The 20638-nt window shown below is 37.2% G+C and overlaps 3 protein-coding genes across 8 annotated transcripts; 1 reads left to right on the top strand and 2 right to left on the bottom strand.

The window, feature by feature from the left end:
• Positions 1-1321: 1321 nt before the first annotated feature.
• On the bottom strand, positions 1322-3181 carry LOC105153575 (elongin-B-like). Of its 3 annotated transcripts, none has more exons than XM_011068487.2 (4): positions 3033-3181; positions 2319-2373; positions 2079-2235; positions 1322-1931 (listed from the first exon to the last, which is right to left on the bottom strand). In XM_011068487.2, the coding sequence occupies exons 2-4, from the start codon at positions 2319-2321 to the stop codon at positions 1582-1584; spliced, it is 510 nt and encodes a 169-aa protein (XP_011066789.1). In that variant the 5' UTR covers positions 2322-2373; positions 3033-3181; the 3' UTR covers positions 1322-1581. The 3 variants fall into 3 exon arrangements, with proteins under 3 accessions (XP_011066789.1, XP_011066790.1, XP_011066791.1); XM_011068488.2 differs by having other exon boundaries at positions 2978-3177; XM_011068489.2 differs by lacking the exon at positions 3033-3181 and adding an exon at positions 2639-2661.
• Positions 3182-3331: 150 nt separating this feature from the next.
• Positions 3332-6447, top strand: LOC105153574 (DNA polymerase delta subunit 2). The gene is made up of 7 exons (XM_011068486.2): positions 3332-3740; positions 4175-4407; positions 4538-4839; positions 4902-5112; positions 5185-5419; positions 5737-6029; positions 6129-6447. The coding sequence occupies exons 2-7, from the start codon at positions 4191-4193 to the stop codon at positions 6245-6247; spliced, it is 1377 nt and encodes a 458-aa protein (XP_011066788.1). The 5' UTR covers positions 3332-3740; positions 4175-4190; the 3' UTR covers positions 6248-6447.
• A 266-nt stretch (positions 6448-6713) lies between these two features.
• nsl1 (non-specific lethal 1) lies at positions 6714-20442 on the bottom strand. 4 transcript variants are annotated; one of them, XM_087406599.1, is made up of 12 exons: positions 20346-20442; positions 15172-15511; positions 12995-14776; positions 11454-11956; positions 10483-10674; positions 10140-10371; positions 9772-9879; positions 9582-9657; positions 9321-9471; positions 8775-8995; positions 8556-8690; positions 6714-8095 (listed from the first exon to the last, which is right to left on the bottom strand). In XM_087406599.1, the coding sequence occupies exons 3-12, from the start codon at positions 14545-14547 to the stop codon at positions 7949-7951; spliced, it is 3318 nt and encodes a 1105-aa protein (XP_087262725.1). In that variant the 5' UTR covers positions 14548-14776; positions 15172-15511; positions 20346-20442; the 3' UTR covers positions 6714-7948. The 4 variants fall into 4 exon arrangements, with proteins under 4 accessions (XP_087262725.1, XP_011066787.1, XP_087262726.1 ...); XM_011068485.2 differs by lacking the exon at positions 20346-20442 and adding an exon at positions 19075-19795; XM_087406600.1 differs by lacking the exon at positions 20346-20442 and adding an exon at positions 18672-19061.
• Between the last annotated feature and the right edge of the window lie 196 nt (positions 20443-20638).

Raw genomic sequence — 20638 nt, 5'->3', positions numbered from 1 at the left:
TAAAAAGTGTCATGCTATTTATTTGTATGATTTAAAAAATAACAATATTTTTTCTTTAGGTATGAAATATATAATGTGTATTTGTCATCATTTCAATTATAATGAACAGTACTCTTAATTAATATTGACAAGTTTTGTGATTGCATTTATATAAAGTTATATGTAATCTAATATGAACACAATTAATCGCTCACATTATGTGCAGACTCCTACTCTAAGTCTTAACAACAGTGTCGATGTCGTTATATTGAATCTGTTTATGTTGTTTGAAATCTCCAAAAATTTTTGCATGTAAAATTAGATATATAAGTATTAAAGAAAAAAAAGATTTTGAATGCAAAAAATCCAAGCAATGCAAACAAACTATTATATACACAATATTATCGTTGCATAAATTTTTGTATAGGTCCATTTTTGTTAGTGTTAAACTCTCTGTCTCCAAAAATATCAAACATATATCTATTTCACTTTAAATTTCAAAAATAAATCATTCAGCTACAAAAAAAAAACAAAGACATCAATCCAACATCTGATTATTGATTGTTCACTAAATAATTGCGTCGTTTATTGTTATTGACTCTCATTAGCCTATTATATTTATCTTTTTGTATTGTTTAAAAAAAAAACAAGGCTTATATATCCCAATATCCGAAAAATTAGAATTCGGCAATGACCACACAAATTCATTTTCATCTATTTCAATTCCTAAGAGATTGAAATAAATAGAAATGAATTCAAGTGTTCATTTCAGAATCCAAAATTCTGACTTTTCGGATCCTGGGATATATAAGCTCTGTTTTTTTTTGTAGCTGAACGGTTTATTTTTGAAACTTAAAGTGAAATAGATATATGTTTGATATTTTTGCAGACTGAGTTTTACTCTATTATATTTAAAAAAAACTGCTCAATGACAATATAAAAGCGCTTGTGTACACATTTTTTAACATATAATAAATATACAATTAAAATATTGTGTATATTTATTAATAATTTATTAATAAATATGCAATTAAAAATATTGTTGTATACTTATTGTAAAACAAGCGTTTTTTTAAGTGTTGCTGTGCTATTTGAGTTGTTATATTGTCATTGAGCAGTTTTTTTTTTTAATATAATAGAGTGTAAAATTCTTTTTGTCTCCAAAAATATTAAATATATCTATTTCACTTTAAGTTCCAAAAGTAAACCATTCAGCTACAAAAAAAAATAGAGCTTATATATCCCAGTATCCGAAAAGTCAGAATTTTGGATTCCAAAATGCACACATGAATTCATTCAGTGAATTGAAAGAATCTTAATTTTTATATACTTTTCTTAATGCTTTCTTTCTTTTTTTAGTGCTTTATAGGCAATGTAAGCTACTTGGCAATATCGATACTATCATTAAAAATTACAAAATAGGAGCTTGTAGTTGTGTGTGCGTGCGTGCGTGCGTGTGTGTATATGTGTGTTTTATAGTACATTTATTATACTACAGTATAGTACACTATGGTCATTATAATACACTTTTCTCATTTTGCATTATGTGGAATTTCAACTGAACATAAAACATAATTCATTGTCGATTAGTACAATGTCATATCATTTCGTTTTCAATGTTCTTTTACTTGGACCTTTTTCCAGAAATTCTTCCAGCATTTTCGCATACTTTTCATTATAGGCAATACATTTTTCCAAATCATCATCATTTGGAGGCATTGGCCACTCCGTGTTAGAGTATGGTGTTACTTCGAGACTTTCAAACGAACCATCTTCTTGTCGTACAGCTAATCCAATTATTGCAGGATTCGTTACCATTGCCGCTGATGAAGTCAATCCATATTGAAACAACTGTGCAGTAGAATCGGATAATTCCTTATATTCATCAAGATGACCATTATTTAGAAACATGATTAATAGCCGTTGATCCTGTGGCTGTACTTTAAATATAGCTGTAAAATGTATATATTCATCTCAATATTAATGTGTTTATTGAAGTAAAAATCGTGTAATTCATCGCACTAATATATCGAGAAAATATTTCTGCCATTACATCTCTGCCTATTAATTTTTGAGAATTTTTAAGACACACGTCTTACCTTCAATCATTTTCTTGAGCTTAATAACTTGAGTATTTTCCGGCACATCGAGATATAAAGTCATCTTTTTTCGTCTAATTAGCAAATATACATTTACATTTACATTTTTACTAAGGATATCACATATTTCTTGCTGTGTATTATCGCTTAAACCCTCCTATAAAAATATTCTCAGAGATTAATTAATTTGGAAATAAAATGTATTTGTTAATCAAAAAGTAAAATAGATTAGAAACTTACCATTGAATCTAATTTTATATGCTTAATAAAGCTGAGATCAATCAATATATTCTTCCTAGGACAATAATAGAGATCTATATAGAGAACTGTGTGTTTATCAACAGGTTAACAAATTCAGTCATTATCATTTGCGTACTTTTGAGATAAACATCGTAATATTCCTTAACAATAATATTATAATCTTTATAATAAAGATTTGAGACTATATATATATATATATATATATATATATATATATATATATATGTAGTTAAATTTTTATATATTCAGCTATGAATACATAAAAGTGAATTTAATATAAATATGAAATGAATCGTTACTTATTTTAATAAAACATCATCCTTTCTTTATTCCTTTTCTTACTCTTCCGTTATATCTTGTGAATGTTTTCGCTTTTGAAATCGAACATTCACGTTTCGATTAAAAAAAAGCCTAAACACACCATTCGAAAATCTCTCGTTCCAATCATGGAATATGTACGATGTTTTTAAGATATCAATGTGACTAAGAAATCTTTCGAGATGATGATTACATAATTTTGATTTATATAAAAGAAACAAATTTACATTCACATAAACATTAACTTGAAAACGGTAATATAATTATATATGAGTGTTTCTCTGCTGTCGCATCGAAAAAACTTGAACGATTCGAATTACCTTTTCTTGAATTTATTCAACGTCGTGTAATATTTTCAAGTATCATTATAATTACCTTCACAATACTTTATAATCCTCCAGAACACAGCTACGAGAAAAGGAATCTCGCGAAAATATATGTTAGAAGAAATATGCAAACTTGTGGAAAAAAAATATTGAAAACTGAAATTATTGGAGCTGCCAATAACGCTTCAAGAGCAACACGACTACCAATTGAAAAATAATCCTACATGAGAAAAGATAGCCAAGTCTGAAGTAAATCAAGATTCATTGGCTATCGCGCGTCCATCGATTTCACGTGCGCAATTTACAGAGAATAAACCATGGTGGAACAAACTTTAGAATGGTAGTAAAAAATTCAATCTTGAATTTAAAATCGTCAAAAAATCGTACAATCCATTAAAATATAATCTATTATTTACAATCTATTAAAATCATACAGTCCAGAAATGTACAGACATTTATACAGACATTTCATTGGTTGGACAAAATCTTAAGGCCAGACTTGTATTTAAAATCGAATTGTGAAATATCGCCCTTATGTTTATGTAGCCTCTTCAATAACACGTATATTTTACAAAGCAAAAAAGGCGGGAAAGACGCCTCACATGGCGTGTAATATCATTTATATTTAAATAAATATCGCATGTATTTCTAAGTGCTATCAAACAATACTAATCAATATTGAAAATATCAAGAAACATAAGCCTTTAACATCTACAAAAAATAACGAAAACAGTGAAAAAGAGATACGGATAGAAAGGTTAGAATTAAATGTAAGATATGTAGACGAAATGTGGAGTAATCGTAAGAAATAATTTATAATAGCTCAGTTCCGCTTACATATTTTATATTATATAAATGATATTGATACAAACGATCTTTGTATAAATTTTTATTTCATCGGATGTCAATGTCGCAAATACATTCTTAAAAGAAAACAATAGAACACAGCTTTTTGAGGGGTATCTCTTTTGGGGATGTTCTGTGTTGTATAGGAATTGTTGAAGAGTAATTAAATGCAATTAGAAGATCAAATATATCTTTTAGCACTTATTGAATTTGTTTACAATTTTAATATATCACACAAATGCACAATAATGTAAATATATAGATTGGAGCACATTATTGTGTTGAATCAAAGTGATCTACGATGTAAGATTCAAGATAATTAAATGTTCTTTTTATTGTATATAGAATATATTTATTAATAATGGTGCACACAACTGATGAATCCATTAAAAATCTGCGTTCAAGATTGGGAAATGAAAATTCACAAGAATTTAAAAGACAAGATGTACAATATGAAGACTTGTCTAGTGATTTTGATAATAAATCGATTGATTTCTCCAGGCAATTCTGTAGCATATATGCAGTGAGATTGGCAGAGTTGAGAGAGACATTGATACCACGAGTTGTTGCAAAATGGGGTGAGCTTTATACTGCTGATTTTAATGAAATTCTACTTGATTAAATTAAGATTTTTATACACAAATATTTTATGTGATTTTCAATATAAAATCAAGTAAATAAAAATTTTATCGTCTACATTTTTTTCAGGAGATGTTCAAATAGTAAAGTTAGCAGAATTGGAAGATTTTGAAAGACAAAAATGCGTGATAATTGGTACACTCTATAAACATCAAAAGTGTAAGCCATCGATATTACATGAATTAAGCGAAGATCATCAACTCACATTGTCTGAACCAAAATCGAACTATTGCTCAGAAAAGGATCAACTTTTCTTGGAAGATGAGATGCTTCGCATCAAATTAGTAATCGAAGATGCAGATTTAAAGAATTATGTCACAGGTGTTGTATGTGCCATTTTAGGCTACAAAGACAAAAACGGCAGCTTTGAGGTATGTAAGTAGATTTAAATTAAAACACATATATACATATACATATATGATATTTTATTTAGATCAAGGAATGGTGTTTTCCTGGTTGCGTACCTAGAAGTTTACCTGCACAGCCAAAATCCAAAGGAAAGCTGGTATTCTTATCTGGACTTGACTTGGCAAATACTTCAACGAACTTATCGTTAAATCTTTTAACCGAATGGATATGTGGAATGGCAGGAGAAACAGCGGCGCAAGAAGATGCCACTGACATTGTTCGAGTTATTATTGCTGGTACATCGGATCTTTAATGTCTTTAATAATCGTATTCATTTTCACGCTTTAGTATTACTGAATTCTACATAGGTAATTCGGTCAAAACTGTAACTAAGACAAATACTTTAATGGGACACGCCGAAGGAAAGGCACAAGACGCCGCTATAACGAAGGAAGTTGCTAGAGCAACAACACTTGCAGATTCATTTCTCTACGAAATAGCAAAATGTTGTTGCATTATTGTAATGCCAGGTCAACACGATCCCACCAACGCAATGTTGCCACAGAGACCACTTCATCCATGCATACTACCATTAACGTCTAGGTATTATACAAATATATATATCTGTAATATAATATATTACAGTCTAGATATATATTCCAACTTCTCAATGAAGATAAGATTATAATTCTTTAAAGTTACTTGAAAATTTTTGTCTATTTTTTTATAGTAAAGAAATATATGATTTTAGTTGCTTTTGCAATTTATTTATAAAAAGACTTTGGCAGCATTACAATAATTCGAAGTCAATATATAATTAATTTTTTTAGAAATTTTTACGAATTTATAAGACTTTCTTAAATCCAAGTACGTCCTAAATACAAATATAGTTCTGATAGAAATAATACGGTATTTTTCAGATTTCAAAGCTTTAAAAGTGCGACTAATCCGTGGATCGGTAAAATCGCTGAACGTATAATAATGGGCAGCAGTGGACAGCCTATTGAAGATATTATAAAAGCAACCGGTGAGACAGATATTTCTCCTTTAGATTGGTTAGAAAAAACGCTGCTTTGGAAGCACATGTGCCCGACTGCACCAGACACGTTACCAGTATATCCTTACTCTGTAAAAGATCCATTTATCATAAATTATTGTCCGGATATATACTTTGTGGGTAACACAGATAAATTTGAAACGAAACTGTGGAAAGGTAATTTAATATTATAAAAGAGATAAATATTATTTACATTAAAAAATTAATATTTCCTCATATTTACAATACTAATTAAAATGCATTTAACACTTGTAGGTGAAGAAAATCAGATGGTTAGGCTAATTTGTATTCCAAAATTTTCCTCTACACACATTGCAGTTATGATAGATATAGAAACTTTAGATACTGAATTTATTTGTTTTGGAACTGAATGAATGCATACATTTGAATAAATTCACGATTTATACAAGATACAATTAGATACAAAAATAGATAATCTAATTATACATGACATTTTTTTCACTGATAAATTATATCACTGCTGTTAATCTATATTTTTGTATATTTATTATATTACATTTTGAAATTTATTATAAAAAAATTTGGAAATAAAAACAATTTTATATTTTGATAATTCTACATTTAATAAATATTCTTCGGTTGCGTCTTATGCGTATACAATTGTGTCAAAACGTGTATCTTCTCTATAATTATTTATCGGTTAAGCTAATGCAAGTCAACAAAGCGAAGTGAAACTTAAAAAGATACAGAATTGGATTAAACTATCAAAATTTGCTTTGTGATGTTAATCATTGTTACAATCGAGAAATGCTGAAGATAGATAAGTAATAATCACGAAATGTTTGCATGAGAATTTGCATGTTGTAAAAGAAAGAACAATTTCTGTTGTCACCTATTTTTATTTGCATCTCATAAAAGTGATATACAAAATTGAAACGCATGCGACTTTTAAGAATTCGTAGACATTTTGCCTGGTTATAAAACTTTTAATACGAAAGAAAATACATGTAGTATCACAGACTATAGAAAATTGCGAAATCACAGTGACACAAGACTTTATTTATATGAACGCTTAAATTAACAAGTGAATATATACTTCACAAATTATACCAATGATAACATAACAGTCAAAATACAGAGCATCAGAATTTAACTAATAACACATTTTTAATATTAGTAGTTTCTACATCAAATTTCTTCACACGCTATGTCAAGAATATCTTTTATGATACATAAATTTACAATTTCTCTGTTATAATTTTATTTTTTATAACGTTATCCTTACCTGTGTGTATAATGTAATAGTAATATCTTAAGACACGACTCGGTCATATACGAAAATTAAAACAGGATTATCTTAATTCTAAAAAAAAATCTATGCTTAAAGAAACTGATTTTGACTGTTACATAAATTATGTTTGCGAAATTAGGTGCAAAAGTTACGTTACGGACAATGTACAGGGATTTAAATACAAGTTTTGATATAATAAGTAAAACTGTAACGTACATTATTTGTAATATTAACATTTCTCGTAGAGTATGTCACGCAGACTGCGATAATTCTTTTTCACAAAATAGAAAAAGCATGTATATATTGGAAGGTACACAGTGCTACAGAACAATTCGATTGGCACTTTTATTTAAAGTGAAGAGCTTTGATCGCAAACATAAATATAGTTTTGTACAAAACCGCTCAATTTGTCATGAGATTCCACTTCTTTCAGAGAAATTAATACTATCTATTATTTGTGTAACAGAGCAAAAAATCAATAATGCATATCCTAAATGTAATATGACGTTAAAGTTCTAATGCTTTGGCCAAAATAGCAATACTTAAAAAAAATAATAATTAATTAAGGTTTTTTCATTAATTTAAGCAGAGAGAATGAAGTTATAAAATTTATATTTATAATACACTTTACAGGTTCATAATTAACTTAAGGTGCAATGTTACATGACCGATAGGTATATATAACAATTGACAGGTAGCTTCTGCATATATATATGATGTGTGTATGTATATACATACATATATATATATATATATATATATATATATATATATATATATAGTAACGACGTAGACATACTGTACTTATTAAGAGTTTTATATCCTATCTTTTAGCCGTCGGACGTATTCTCTCCTTTTCAGTGTCTCTATCGTCAGCTACTGTCCACTCGGGATCATTGGGATCCTCACCGTCTATATCGCAACAAGCCGATTCGGTCGAATCCGATTCGGGAGAATCCATTTCAGCTTCCTAGAAACGTAGAAATACAAATAGTTAAACACGACTGTCATCGTCGGCAATCACCTATTGGCCCAATTGGTCGCTTTGCGAAAAAATTCTATTTAAGATTGCAAGCTCTCATACGGCAGCTGCATGAACCAAGGAGCAAACTAGAGTTGTGTAAAAGATTCTATAACATATAGAAAGTAACGGTCGCGTTAATTTAACGCGATATTTTTTCATCATTAAATATTTGCTAATTGCGTGTGTCTATGTGTATGTGAGATGAAAAATAAAATGAATTACGTTACAGAAGTATGAAGCGTCAAGTGGTACTGCTTACCGGAAATAGCCTCGAGAGGAGCCATGAAAGTTGGCTCAAAGTGTATATTAATAGTCAGTACTAGCACCCACATACATTTTATATAATTAAATTTTCTCACTTAGATACTCGATGCAAGAGATATTAGTACAAGTACAACGTACGTACATCATCGCCTTTATCTTCTTCGCGGGAGCATAAAGACGTCGATGAAGCTTGCCAATGTCCATCCGGCATCACTTCCAACATCTTGTCGTAAGCTTCTTCAGATAATGGGAATACTCTTGGCTCATACGGCAATATCTGTATGAAAAAATTTCAGGAATATTACAATATCACGTGATATTTATTTAAACGATACGAGATATCATTACTGCGTGTACTTACCTCGTTATCATCTTCGGTAAATGCGACTGTGGTATCGTCTTTCCCAAGTCTCATAGAGGGCATAGTGCGACGTCGCAAAGAATTTTGTAAAGCAGACGATCGGTGCGAATCTAAACCCGATGACTCTGTGTCCTGCACCTGAGACGGAGTGGCAGGTGGAGACGTGATTGGAGATATCACGTTTCCACCAAAGTCACTGCTCGCGTGCGGCGACATAGGATCTAAAAGAGAATTTTTTTTCTCTTATAAAGATATAATTTCATTGATTTTTTTATTAAATAGTTTTATTAAATAGCACCGAAGACAACTAATTAAAAAAATATCTTGAAGAAAAAGGATAATATTAGGTGTTGGAATTAATTCGTAGCGTTTTACAAGTGATGGGAAGTACTTTCATTAATGTATTTTTTAATGCTCATGTGAAATAAATAACATTCTTTCATTAAAAACGCTACGAATTAATTCCAACACCTAATATAATTGAAATAATGAACAGCTCATAATAACGGCATGATAAAAATTCATGATAAATGCGGGGCAACATACCTGGCGTGTTCGCACCGCTGTCTGCTCTGCTATCGATACGACGATTATGACGAATACGTGTTTGGTTTGGCGTATATGTCCTACGTTTGTATTCTTCGCGTTCGCTACGTTCGTGCCTCAGAGCGATCGTTTCATCCGACAAATCTTCAAACTGTCAGTCATATGATCATTGAGTTACAAAAGAAGAAATAATAAGTTGCTTCATTTTTTTATCGCGTTGCTTTTTATCGCATATAAGCGATTATCTCATTATCTACTTACGTCACTGTCCTCATCAGGCCTGTGCATCACACCATTCTTTACATCCATTTTCGCGGGTTCCTCACACAATCTCCATCTTTAATGATAAAAAAAATAGAGAAATGCTTTAATGAAACAATAATGACGTCAAATTAAATTAAATTTATTTAGAAATTGAAATAACTGTGGATTATATAAATATATATCTTACTTTGGTGTTAGTATCTCCTTATATTGTAACTTTTCAGGTCTAGTTGAAGCAGCGACACTATAAGGAATGACTATATTGTCGATGTCGTACGAGTTTTGTCGCAAACGCCTTAAAAAAAAAATATATATATATATATATATTACAAATGAGTCATGGACAGTTCGATATTTTAGTATTTTGTTTTGAATTCATAAGAACGATAGCGACTGGTGATTTCATGAATATGAAACGTAAGTATCCTCCATTTTATATTCTCAAATAGGTATTCGCATTCCACATTATGGAAAATTTCGCGTGCGGGATCGATATAGTGATCTCGTTAATGGAAGAGTAATCGATGCATAAACGATGCATCAAACAGCGCTTACCCATGTGAATTGGAACTTTTCTCTTTAACAACGTTTTTCTCCGTCGAGGCAGTAACATGTTGCAATGGAGAAGGCACTGGAGATGAGTGTTTGCTGGAACTTGAAAGTGCGCTAACGTCGTCGTCATCCTCAGTCGGCAACTTTGATACTTTTTTCTTATTCAATCCAGGCACGCTTCTCTCGTGACTGAGTCTATTTCTCTTTTCATTTTTCAACATTTTTCTCTTAATCCCTGTTAAAAAAGGTATACGTTATTTCACACCAGAGAAACAAACAACGAGAGTGACTCACTCTTTTAATAAGAACATAGATTGTGCAAAATGAACATCTTTGTAATACGTACGTGCTGTAAGAATAGTAGAAGATGATTTCTTTAATCGCGCGGTATACTTCGTTCTATTAGGAAGTTTTTTATTTCTTCGTTCGTTGCTATCTTTATCTTTCACTCGGGTAACTCGCAAATTGCCTCTCAACATTTTCTGCTGCCACTCCACTGATTTCATAATAGCTTCTAAATGTGTTCCATGTACAATTTCTACAATAAACAAAGGATAGTCAGAGAAATTTTCGTTATTGTTCAACAATTTTGCACTTTTATTAAAATTTATTTAAAAATTCAAAACTACAGAAAAGACTAAGGGTGTAGATACAATAGAAGAAATAAGAAATAATAGATTTTAATCTATATCAAAAATCAGATACACTAGAATATTTCTGAATATTATTATAAGAGCCTTTTTCATCAATCTCTTAAGCCAATTGACAGTTAATTCGAAGTGTCAACGGGCAGTTAATGCATCACATTTTCTTCTTTCTTCTCCTCTTCAGACAACTGTTAGCACTACTGCGAGTTAACCGTTAATTAGCTTAACCGAAAATTGGTGAAAAAGACTCTAATAAACTGCAAATATGTACAACGCATGAACTTTCCTAAGGGCTTTCCTAAGGCTTGTTTTTTTTCCATACTCCAGAACTGAACTTCTTTGTATGATTTATCTTTTATCTTTTTCTCTCCAATGTAAAAAGAAAAAAGCTGAACTGTGGAGGAAGTTCAATTTTAAGATAAAGGACAAAACAAGCCTCTAAATCAGACTTATTCAATTTTAGTTCCGGAGTTCAAAACGCAAGATTTCGGGAACTATAAAGTGTTGATAAAGCGTTGATGGCTTTGCGTTTTGGCTCCGAAGCTAAAATTGAACAGACCTACTCTAAATTGTATACATATTACGTCCTTATCAACATATAGATATTTTGTATTGAATGAAGCAAGAATTTAAACAATGGAATTTGTATTACATTTACAAATAAACATACCATCAGAGAATGACAACACCGGATGAAAACTGGAATCAACAAGTGCTACACGTTCCTGTACAGAAAGCTGTTCAATTGGTTCTTGTGGCTGCATTGGATCTAGCCTTCCTGTACATAAAGCACATGCAGGCAATACATGATCACAATTGCATCTCACTGTTGACGCTTTAGCTGCACGCTTTGAAACTTCGTGTAGCCTGTCGACTTGCAAAAGCTTTCGCTTTCTATAAAAATTCCATACAAATGGACGCGTCCTACTAGCTGGTAATTCGCCCTCGGACGAATTGCATCGTCCAGTGGAACCTGGTAGAGCGCCACTGTATCCATTAACGGTTTCTGCATTTTCAAGAACGACCAGGCCTTTCGCGGCCCTAACCTGCCGTTGCAGATCGTTATGCTGTCTAATTTTGTATTCTAAATCTGATATCTGTGCCTGTAGCCAGATCCACCGTGATGCTACACCTGCACGATCCTGTGCATATCTCCATGCTGCTCTTTTCGATCTGTGCAAATAATGTAACAATACGATTGGCCTACTGATTTGCAAAATTAAAGATCATACGTTGTGTAACAAATCAGTGTAGCCTATTATCGTAAAAACTAGATAGAATGTCGCGACATTAGAGAAGCGTTATGAGAATTCGACAAATTTTATAATAAATTATTATTTTCAATCTTTCCACTTTGTTTTACAGAATTACTTTACTCAAACATAATATGCACAATATTATTGCAATTACAGACGAAACATGCATTAAATCTGCATGCCAAACATTAAAATATTATGAACGCGTTTTCGAAACAGAATATTTCATAAATAAACAAATAATAAAGAATCCAGAACCGAGCCAAAAAACATATTTCGGTCCATTTTCTTCAACTGCAATGATTAACTCATTACTTATTATATATATATAAAATTTTGAAATTTTTTAGAAACTAAGGAAATTACCGCTTATTTTGATATCATAACTCTTGAGTCATGAACAATTAGAAAATAAAAAGCTTTAGAAAGCCTATCTAAAAATCATCTAAGCATTTAAAACAATAAATATTTTTACTACGATTTAATGATAAAAATTGAATAATAAAATTGAATAATAAAGATTAAATAGTTGAAATAGTAATATTAAATTAAATAATATTAAATAATATAAAATCAATAATACTAAATTAAATATTGTGGATGAAGTTACTTGTAACAAAAACTAAATTACTCTGACAATCATATAGAATTAAGTTATTTATAATGACTTGTTATAATTGTTCATTACATAATATACAGAAAAAGTGCAATTGTTCAAAGTAATAATTCAGAAATATATCTGGAGTACTTTTAACCTATTCAAATTAAATAAACAAGCCATTTTTTATATATTCTTTCTCCTCATAAAGCGCCATAATTTTATAATATATTTCTTAAATAAGTACAAAAGAAATTAATAAATTGCACAAAATTGATAAAAGCAGAATGTGTAAATGCATTTGTACTTAATGTAAAATTAATATTAATATTAAATTTTTGGTTAAGCGTAACTTACATGGACAGACGTTGTTGTTGTGAATTGTTAAATGTCTGCATTTCATCGCAACTTTCTCCACCACTGCTGGATGCTGTACAGTCCGAATCCAAGTTAGATTCCAAAATATGTAATTGCGTGGACAAAGATCCAGCCATATTTTCCACTTCTTCACCATTTAGTTTAACCTGAGGGGTACCAAATACTGGCTGACGATTACCATTATTGCCAGATGTACCACCCACGCTATCACGTGACCCTCCACCAAAGTATCGACACACTCTTTGACGATTCACACTATTACTCTGAGCAACACACATTTTCTCAATTTTCTGCAGGAACGAATGTAAACTACCACCAATCTCGGGAAAGTTTCTTACGTTAGATTTCGAACCAATATTAACCAATTCTTGTAGAAGATATTTTTTTACTCCGTGATGGGCTAATTCGAGAACACCGGTATTCTCTTCCGCCACGTGTCTGCCTATTATTCTCATTTGAAGTTTCCTCAGTCTTCTCATTAAAAACGCGCATCTCCTTTCATTCTCGAATTGTTTCTGTGCCACAATGTCCTGTTGCGATCTCAAACTGTTGGACTTTTGCTGGTCCACCGTGTCCACTGTGATATTCATATTATCGTTGCAAAGACTCATAACGTCCACGTCGTTAAGTAAGTCCCGTTCGAAGGACGCGAATCCTTCCTCGGGCATAGCAAACATTTCCACGCTGTCGACAGCGCCTTGCACTGGCTCACCAACGTCCGTAGAAATGTTCTCGGTACTCCCCGCGCCCTCTATCGAATTAATGACCTGTAAAATCTCCTCCACGTTGTGCCCGATATCAGCGACATTCGCCATGTTGCACTGCTCAGCCGTGATATCGGTACCGAAGGCCATGATCTGATCGACATCCAGATTCTTATTGTCTTCCGTTTCGGTCTCATTAGCCACCAGGGGCAAGTCCACGCTCGATTTCAAGAAACCCATGTTGTTCGTTTGATCACCCATAGATGGGTCGTTCATTATAATGTCGATCTCCTTCCCCTCGGCGTGACCGGCGTCCGGCAGCGTGACCGGCCGCTCAAAGTCCTCCTCCTCTTCTTCCTCCTCCTCCGCCGCCTCCGCCGCCGCCGGCGCCGCCGCCTGCTGTTGCAAACACGCCGCACCGTTCCTTGATCCGATCAAGTCGGACGCATTCGTAAACGCGGATAGCGAGTCGAGGTTGTTTGCATACTTGGAGTTAATGACATCGCGTATGAGGTCCTTTGAGATACCATGCAAGCACTGCTCGTCGATCTTCGACGGTTGCACGTTCGCCGGCACCACAAACTTGGACAGAATCTCACGGTTTTGGCACACCTGCGTGGCCTGATCGGGGGACAGAAAGCCGCTGGCGGCTGGTAGGGTAGGGAGCAAGTTTTCAGGCTTTTGAGGACCACCTTCCGTCAGAGCAGGGGCCATCACTGCCACTGACGCTGCCAGTGCCGCGGCCTCCACATCCAGAGGCTCCCACGACGTGCCACAAAGTGCGCGTCCGCCGCTCCTGCACTTCCCGTGCGCCGCGCTCACTCCCATTCATCCATTACTACGGCTCTGTGCTGCCTCCCTTACCGTCCGTCGCGTCGCCCTGTTCACACTGTTCCGACTTCGACTCTTTGTCCTAACTGTTTCCTCTTTTATTTTAATAAACAGTTTATCATTGGCCTGCCATCATCCGCGGCCACGTTATTACGTTGTTTCCACTGTATCTCCCATGTTATCGATCACGAATTTCCATGGTTTATCACAAGACGATACCGATTTCCTGCAAAAATTGAAATATTGCATCATATCTCGTCGCGTTTCATTGCACAAACTTTAAAAAGTAAACGACTGAAACAACGAGTTATATAAAATTTTAAAAATAAACAGCTCAGAAATAATTCCAGATAATATTTTATTTTCAACTTTTTGCAAACAAGTTTCATGTATCATTCAATGGAAGAATTCTTAAAAAACTTAATGATGCCAAGCCCTTTAATCGCACGTTCGAACGGGGTTATCTATGCGTTACGCAAAATTACATAACATTTTTTAAGCTACATAGATAACTGCCGTTGGAGCAGTGCCGCGTGACATGTGTATACACTCTCAATAGATTTCGTTTCGAAGAAAGCAGAACGAAATTATGGAGAACACAAAAATACGAATCTAACTCACTTCGTTTCCACGTTTGAGGAAGCGTAGCATGACGTCTTCTTAAGTGACGTATCCCAAAGTGTCCTTTCGCAACATAAACGAAAACGTCTCACCACAATAATAACGATAACGACGATGAGGACAATGATAACAACGATTCTCTTGTAGTCGTTGCAATGATGCTATGCAGTTTCAGGGCGACAACTTCCCAGAGTCGGACTTTGTGCCCGTGCAATAATTCGCAGCAGTCTCTCACCGTTCGCTACAGTTGACAACGTGGCGCTATTAAAATATTTCCGAGCGCATCGAGATAGTAGAAGCTGTCCTGTGTCGCGTACCGCTCTTCTTCTGCGAATGCATCCTGGAAAAGAGAGAAAAGAAAAGGAGGTAACGTCAGGTCACAGATGCCCTACGCTACGCTCACCAAAGACGCGCGCGCGCTTCTGCAGCGAAAGCTGCAAACCACCATCATTAGCTTAATTCCAGGAAAACATTTTACGGTCGAGTACTCGCGTCCGAGTATCATCGGCGCGTCGATGTACTCACTTCACCGAGATGCGCCTTGGATGCAGGCAAGGGACGCAGACTTTCGTTTACCGCGCAAATCCACCCATTTCTTTTCTTTATAATTTTAACTCTTATGCTTTAACACTTCAACGCCTTTTTTAAGTCTGCTAAGATTTTAGACAGTGCAAATATCGACAGAATCTCTCGAGAGTTGAACGGTACATTAATTGCAATTGGAATAGATTCCCAAGCTATTCAACAGATGAGTCACGCTTAACAACGCGTTTACGACATTTAATTTTCAAATGGTTTTATCTTATCAGATTCTTATAAACTTAAGTGTCGGTGATCAAAAAATTGTACAACTTTTATATTTGTGAGACACTTGATTCTTTTTAACGTCTTTCGCTGCATGTGTGTGTGTGTGTGTGTGTGTGTGTGTGTGTGTGTGTGTATGTGTTTGTGTGTGTATTTGAAAATAATAGGCTTGTTTTTTATTGCTAAACTGAACTGCAATAAAGTTGGACTTTTCATTTTCGCTACTACAAAAAAAATTGTTCATTTGATTAAATTAATTGTTCGCTTGACGTTCATTTCTATCAATTAGTTTAATTTTAATCTTGGTTCAACTAACTCATCTCTTTCTAATTCCAAGAATTAAAACAAAGATAAAGAGCAAATTGAAATTAAAATTAACTTATACTTGGTAAAGACGGGCATAAATTAATTTACTTAGCTTTATTTCTTTGGAGAATATATGAATTTAATTCAAATAAAATATGTTTGACTTACACATATTGTTCATTAAAAGAAATAAAGACGAATTAAATTATTTGATCAGACGAATTTTTTTTCTTAGTGATAAATTTCAAACATATATCCGATTCATCTCAAGTACAAACAAAAGTTTACTAGTTCAGTTATAAAAAAAAAAGGATCTCGGAGCAAATCGTGGGACAAAAATAATCGATCGTCGCTAGTAAAACCGCACAGTTCGCCTTCTTCTCTCATTCGACTCCGTCGAAAATAATTTCGATCGTACGCAATAAAATTTGAACTTCCAAAGTGCGTCCGACGATACGACGTTGCTATAGTTACAATGTTTGCGGTATTTCAGCGTGGATAATATTGCGCAATAAACATAGCTGGATCGTGATGGATCTTGCGGGCGCGAACGTGTGGAGCTCAGACGAGTGGTCGAGAAATAAAACGAAATCGACAAATACGGGGAGCGATACGGGGCGTCGAGAACAATTGATAGCAGACGACACGGAGACACCCATCGAGGCGCCCGATACACAAATGACTCACACGATGACCGGCGATAATACAAACAACAAATCTCAAATCGATACATTGAGATAGAGTAAATCCTTCGCGTTTACGAACATATAAGTATTTTTTTTTGTTTTTTTTTTCCTCGTCATTAACGTTCCGAGAAACCCACGCACCGAGTCGGTAGAGCCAGCTGATCCGCGATCGTGTCGCTTATCAATCAAATTTCTCTCTCCTTATTCTCCCCCCTGCCGCTCCGTCTTATCAAAGCTATCAACGTGGAGCTCCGGCGCACGCGTCCTCTTCCGATCTGTCGCGACGCAAAGCGAATGTTGTTAAATCGAGCTTTTTAAAAATCGAACACGAGTTTTTTCGATCGAGTCTTGCGAACTGGATCTCGTGGCGCGTATCTACGGCGCTGCACAATAAAAAAAAAAACGACGGAGGCGAGGAAGATGAAACACGCACGAACGAGTTACAGACGCGTGCAATCGCACCGGAAGTAGCCCGATATTTCACCGCGACGGGGTAATCGGGCGTATTGTCGACTGCGACCAAGTGAGACAAAGGCGAGAGAAAAAAAAAAGAGAAAGAAATATGGTAACCGCGGGATGAGAGGAATCGAAAGCGGACGAAATCCCGAAAGGAAAAAGGATTCGGTGGGAAAGAGGTGAAGGGAGGGGGGAAGGAGGAAGGGGAGACTTCGACCGGGAGCGCCGGCAGGACGGGCGAAAGCAGGAGGAAAGGGAGGAGAGGCCAGAGGAGCGGGGAAAGGTTGAGGGAAAGGGAGTCGAACTGGGCTCTCCCGAGGGTTGCGAATTTCCTTCTTCGCTCACGGCGCGACGTGTCGTAATTTTATCATCACGCCGTCGCGGCATACATACGTACGTACGCACGCACGCACGCATGCACGCACACCAATGCGCGGGCTCGTAACGCAGGCAGGTAAATTAAAGCAGCGGCACACGGTCTGACGCATTACCACGTGATACACTCGCGGCGGATTAATGAAAAAGAACGGACTACGAATGAAGAGCCGCGAGAGAACGGGAGCCGCCGCCGTTGCTGCTTCCTTCTCCTCCTCCTTCTTCCTCGTCATCGCCGTCGTCGCCGTCGTCGTTGTCGTCGTCGTCGTCGACCGCACGCCGCGCGCGCGGCGTCTATTGCATAACGTGCCGCATCGCGCCGCACATTTTTTTTTCAAACGTGCAGAGCGAACGTACAACACGTTCCGCAAAAGATACTCCGCTCTAAACACGCGGTCGTCGGGAGCCGGCTTTACATTGCTCTAGTCATCTATCTGCTCACTGACAAACGGCAGTCACGAGAGATCAAAGAATCTACGGACCGGCTCCATTTAACGAGAACAAAAGCGCTCGACGAAGAACATACAATCTCGTAGCAGCATTGAGATACTCTCGCGAATCTCTTTCGGTGCCGTCGTGGCGCGAGAGAATCAGAGAACGCGAAGAGACCTCATCGCGAAAGGACGCGCCACTCTGCTCAATCCGGAATCGGCCACTATTACCTCGAACTCCCCGTCCCGTCGCGTCGCGCCGCGCGCTCCCGCGTTCCGTTCACGCGACGAAGAGAGTATCGAGCGCGTTTTTACGCCGTCGTCGCGTCGAGGAGCAGCACATCCGACCCGAACAAACACACGCGAACACGCAGACGGTATGACCAGGGGCCGCGACGACGACCGATATCATCCACTACCTCTAGCTCCTCCTCCTCCTCACCTACTACCTCCTTCTCCTCTTCACCTCCTCTCCTCGTCGTCGGTTCGAACGATGAAGACGCCGCGAACAGGAACACGCCCGCGCGTCGTTCGTATAAAAACGAGCGGCTTCCTCCGTGATGCCGCCACCGAGACGATCGGTCGTCTCGCAATGTACAATGGCGGAGCAAAAAACAGGCCTCGAAGGTAGTCGCTTCCCTCGGATTCACGGGTTACAACGCACGCTCTCTTTCCTTTCTTGCTCGCTCACTCATTCGCTCGTTTCTCTCTCCCTCTCTGCCCCTCACACTCGACTCTCTCTTTCTCTTATGCTACCCTCGCGCGCTCGCGCGCGCTCTCTCTCTTTCTCTCTCTCATTCACTCTCATCCCGCTCCCTCCCTATCTCTATCTCGCTCGCTCTCACCTCTTCGTGGCCGGGCTCGGCATGCTCTCGTGGGATAGCGCCGCAGGCTTTAGCGAGGGAACGCTGCCTGGGCTTCGGCCCTAGGGGGCCACTCTCGCGCACAACACCACCTCGTGCACGATGTCACCGGTACAAGCCACGCACCGATCTCCGACTGCGACCACGTCCGTCACACCCAGAAACGTACACGATAATCCCGTCGTTCGCGCTCGGCTGCTCTCGTCCACCGCCGATCTCCGTTTGCGAGGCGACGCGCGCGCGTTCTCTCGCTCTCTTACTATCTCTCTCTCTCTCTTTCCACGTCCGCGTATCCCTCTCTCCCTCGCTCTCTTCTCACGTAACTGTCGTCACGGTACGTCGTATGTGCTACACATCGGCCATCCGCGGCGCTTCCTTTCTTCCACGCGCAAAAGAAGTACGTCCGAAGCACACACGCACGCACGCACGCACGAGACACCGTCGCGTGAAACGCCTCGCACACGGCAGCGAGGTGATAGCCGTTAAAACCACGCGCGATCGGTCAATATAGACGCGCACGTTCCGTCGGCTCTTCCTCAAAGCCGCTTTACGCTTTACGGAAAGTCGCACTCGGCAATGCTCGGCAACGCGACGCGAGCTATTTATCAATAATATATATAGAAGATTCGACCAACTTCGTTCGCCACCATCACCATGATGCCGTCGCGCGCGATCGACCAATACTGCAGCTCCGCTGACCGGATGTGGCCTTCGTGGGCCACGCCATCCAATCGGATTCGTTCGTCGCTGCCGCAACGTCCGATCGGTCCGATGCTAAAGTCCGACCCGCAAACCCGCCGCAATGGCGCGACGGCGCGAACGCGCGCTTCTCCGCCGCGCATGCGCGCCGCTCTGCGATTGGCTGGTGCCGCGCGCGCTTCGCGCGGGCGCCAAATTTAAACCGAAATTTGCCTATCACGGTGAACTCTTACGTCCGATTACACTCGTATCTCTCTTCTCTTTCTTTCGCACGTCTGCATTTCGGAAACTTATATAGCACACTTCGATACAAGAACCCGTCTTAAATATGTTATCGCGAATTGCGACTTTGTTTCAAGGCTTCTGGTCGTTCCAAATATGGCATCGCATCGCGCCGCGCGACGTAGGCGTGAGATTGCCGATCGTATGACGATTGCAAACACAATTGCCGGAATACAAGATCGGAAGATCCTTTCATAATAGCATTCCATATGTTTAAAAGGAAGAAGCGTGATTTGCATTAACAATTAATAATTAATAGTTGAGATACCTACTAATGTTCGTGTTCCTCCACTGCCTCGCAGAATCATGCGATGTGGCGCAATCGACGAGATTACACTTAGCTGCTTTTACGCGAGGGTCGAGCAACTCGATCGTGCGACACGCAACGTATTGCACCTGTCGACCGAAGCTTGCATCAGATATACGGAATTTCCTGATTTATTCGCCGACCCGATGATTTGCATAGTGTCGCCGTCAGATGTCGCGTCAAATGCCATCTAGCGCCCCGATTAGGCGATCGATACAAAAACTTTTGACCATCAGTTTTGACACCGACAACAGATTC

The sequence above is a fragment of the Acromyrmex echinatior genome, chromosome 5 (genome assembly GCF_024713525.1).
Source record: "Acromyrmex echinatior isolate Ae372 chromosome 5, ASM2471352v2, whole genome shotgun sequence".
NCBI lineage: Eukaryota > Metazoa > Arthropoda > Insecta > Hymenoptera > Formicidae > Acromyrmex > Acromyrmex echinatior.
This window is presented reverse-complemented; position numbering and strand designations above follow the sequence as displayed.

Bases quoted from the DNA above. Each gene is read 5' to 3' on its own strand.
- LOC105153575 (XM_011068487.2), bottom strand. The intron at 1,932-2,078 runs GTAAGACGTGTG...TACATTTTACAG, and splicing joins GCTCAAGAAAATGATTGAAG to CTATATTTAAAGTACAGCCA.
- LOC105153574 (XM_011068486.2), top strand. From the start codon at position 4,191: ATGGTGCACACAACTGATGAATCCATTAAAAATCTGCGTTCAAGATTG. The intron at 4,408-4,537 runs GTGAGCTTTATA...CATTTTTTTCAG, and splicing joins ACGAGTTGTTGCAAAATGGG to GAGATGTTCAAATAGTAAAG. The intron at 4,840-4,901 runs GTATGTAAGTAG...TATTTTATTTAG, and splicing joins ACAAAAACGGCAGCTTTGAG to ATCAAGGAATGGTGTTTTCC.
- nsl1 (XM_087406599.1), bottom strand. From the start codon at position 14,547: ATGGGAGTGAGCGCGGCGCACGGGAAGTGCAGGAGCGGCGGACGCGCA. The intron at 9,658-9,771 runs GTAAGATATATA...TTATCATTAAAG, and splicing joins AAGGAGATACTAACACCAAA to ATGGAGATTGTGTGAGGAAC. The intron at 9,472-9,581 runs GTAAGTAGATAA...TATGACTGACAG, and splicing joins GGCCTGATGAGGACAGTGAC to TTTGAAGATTTGTCGGATGA.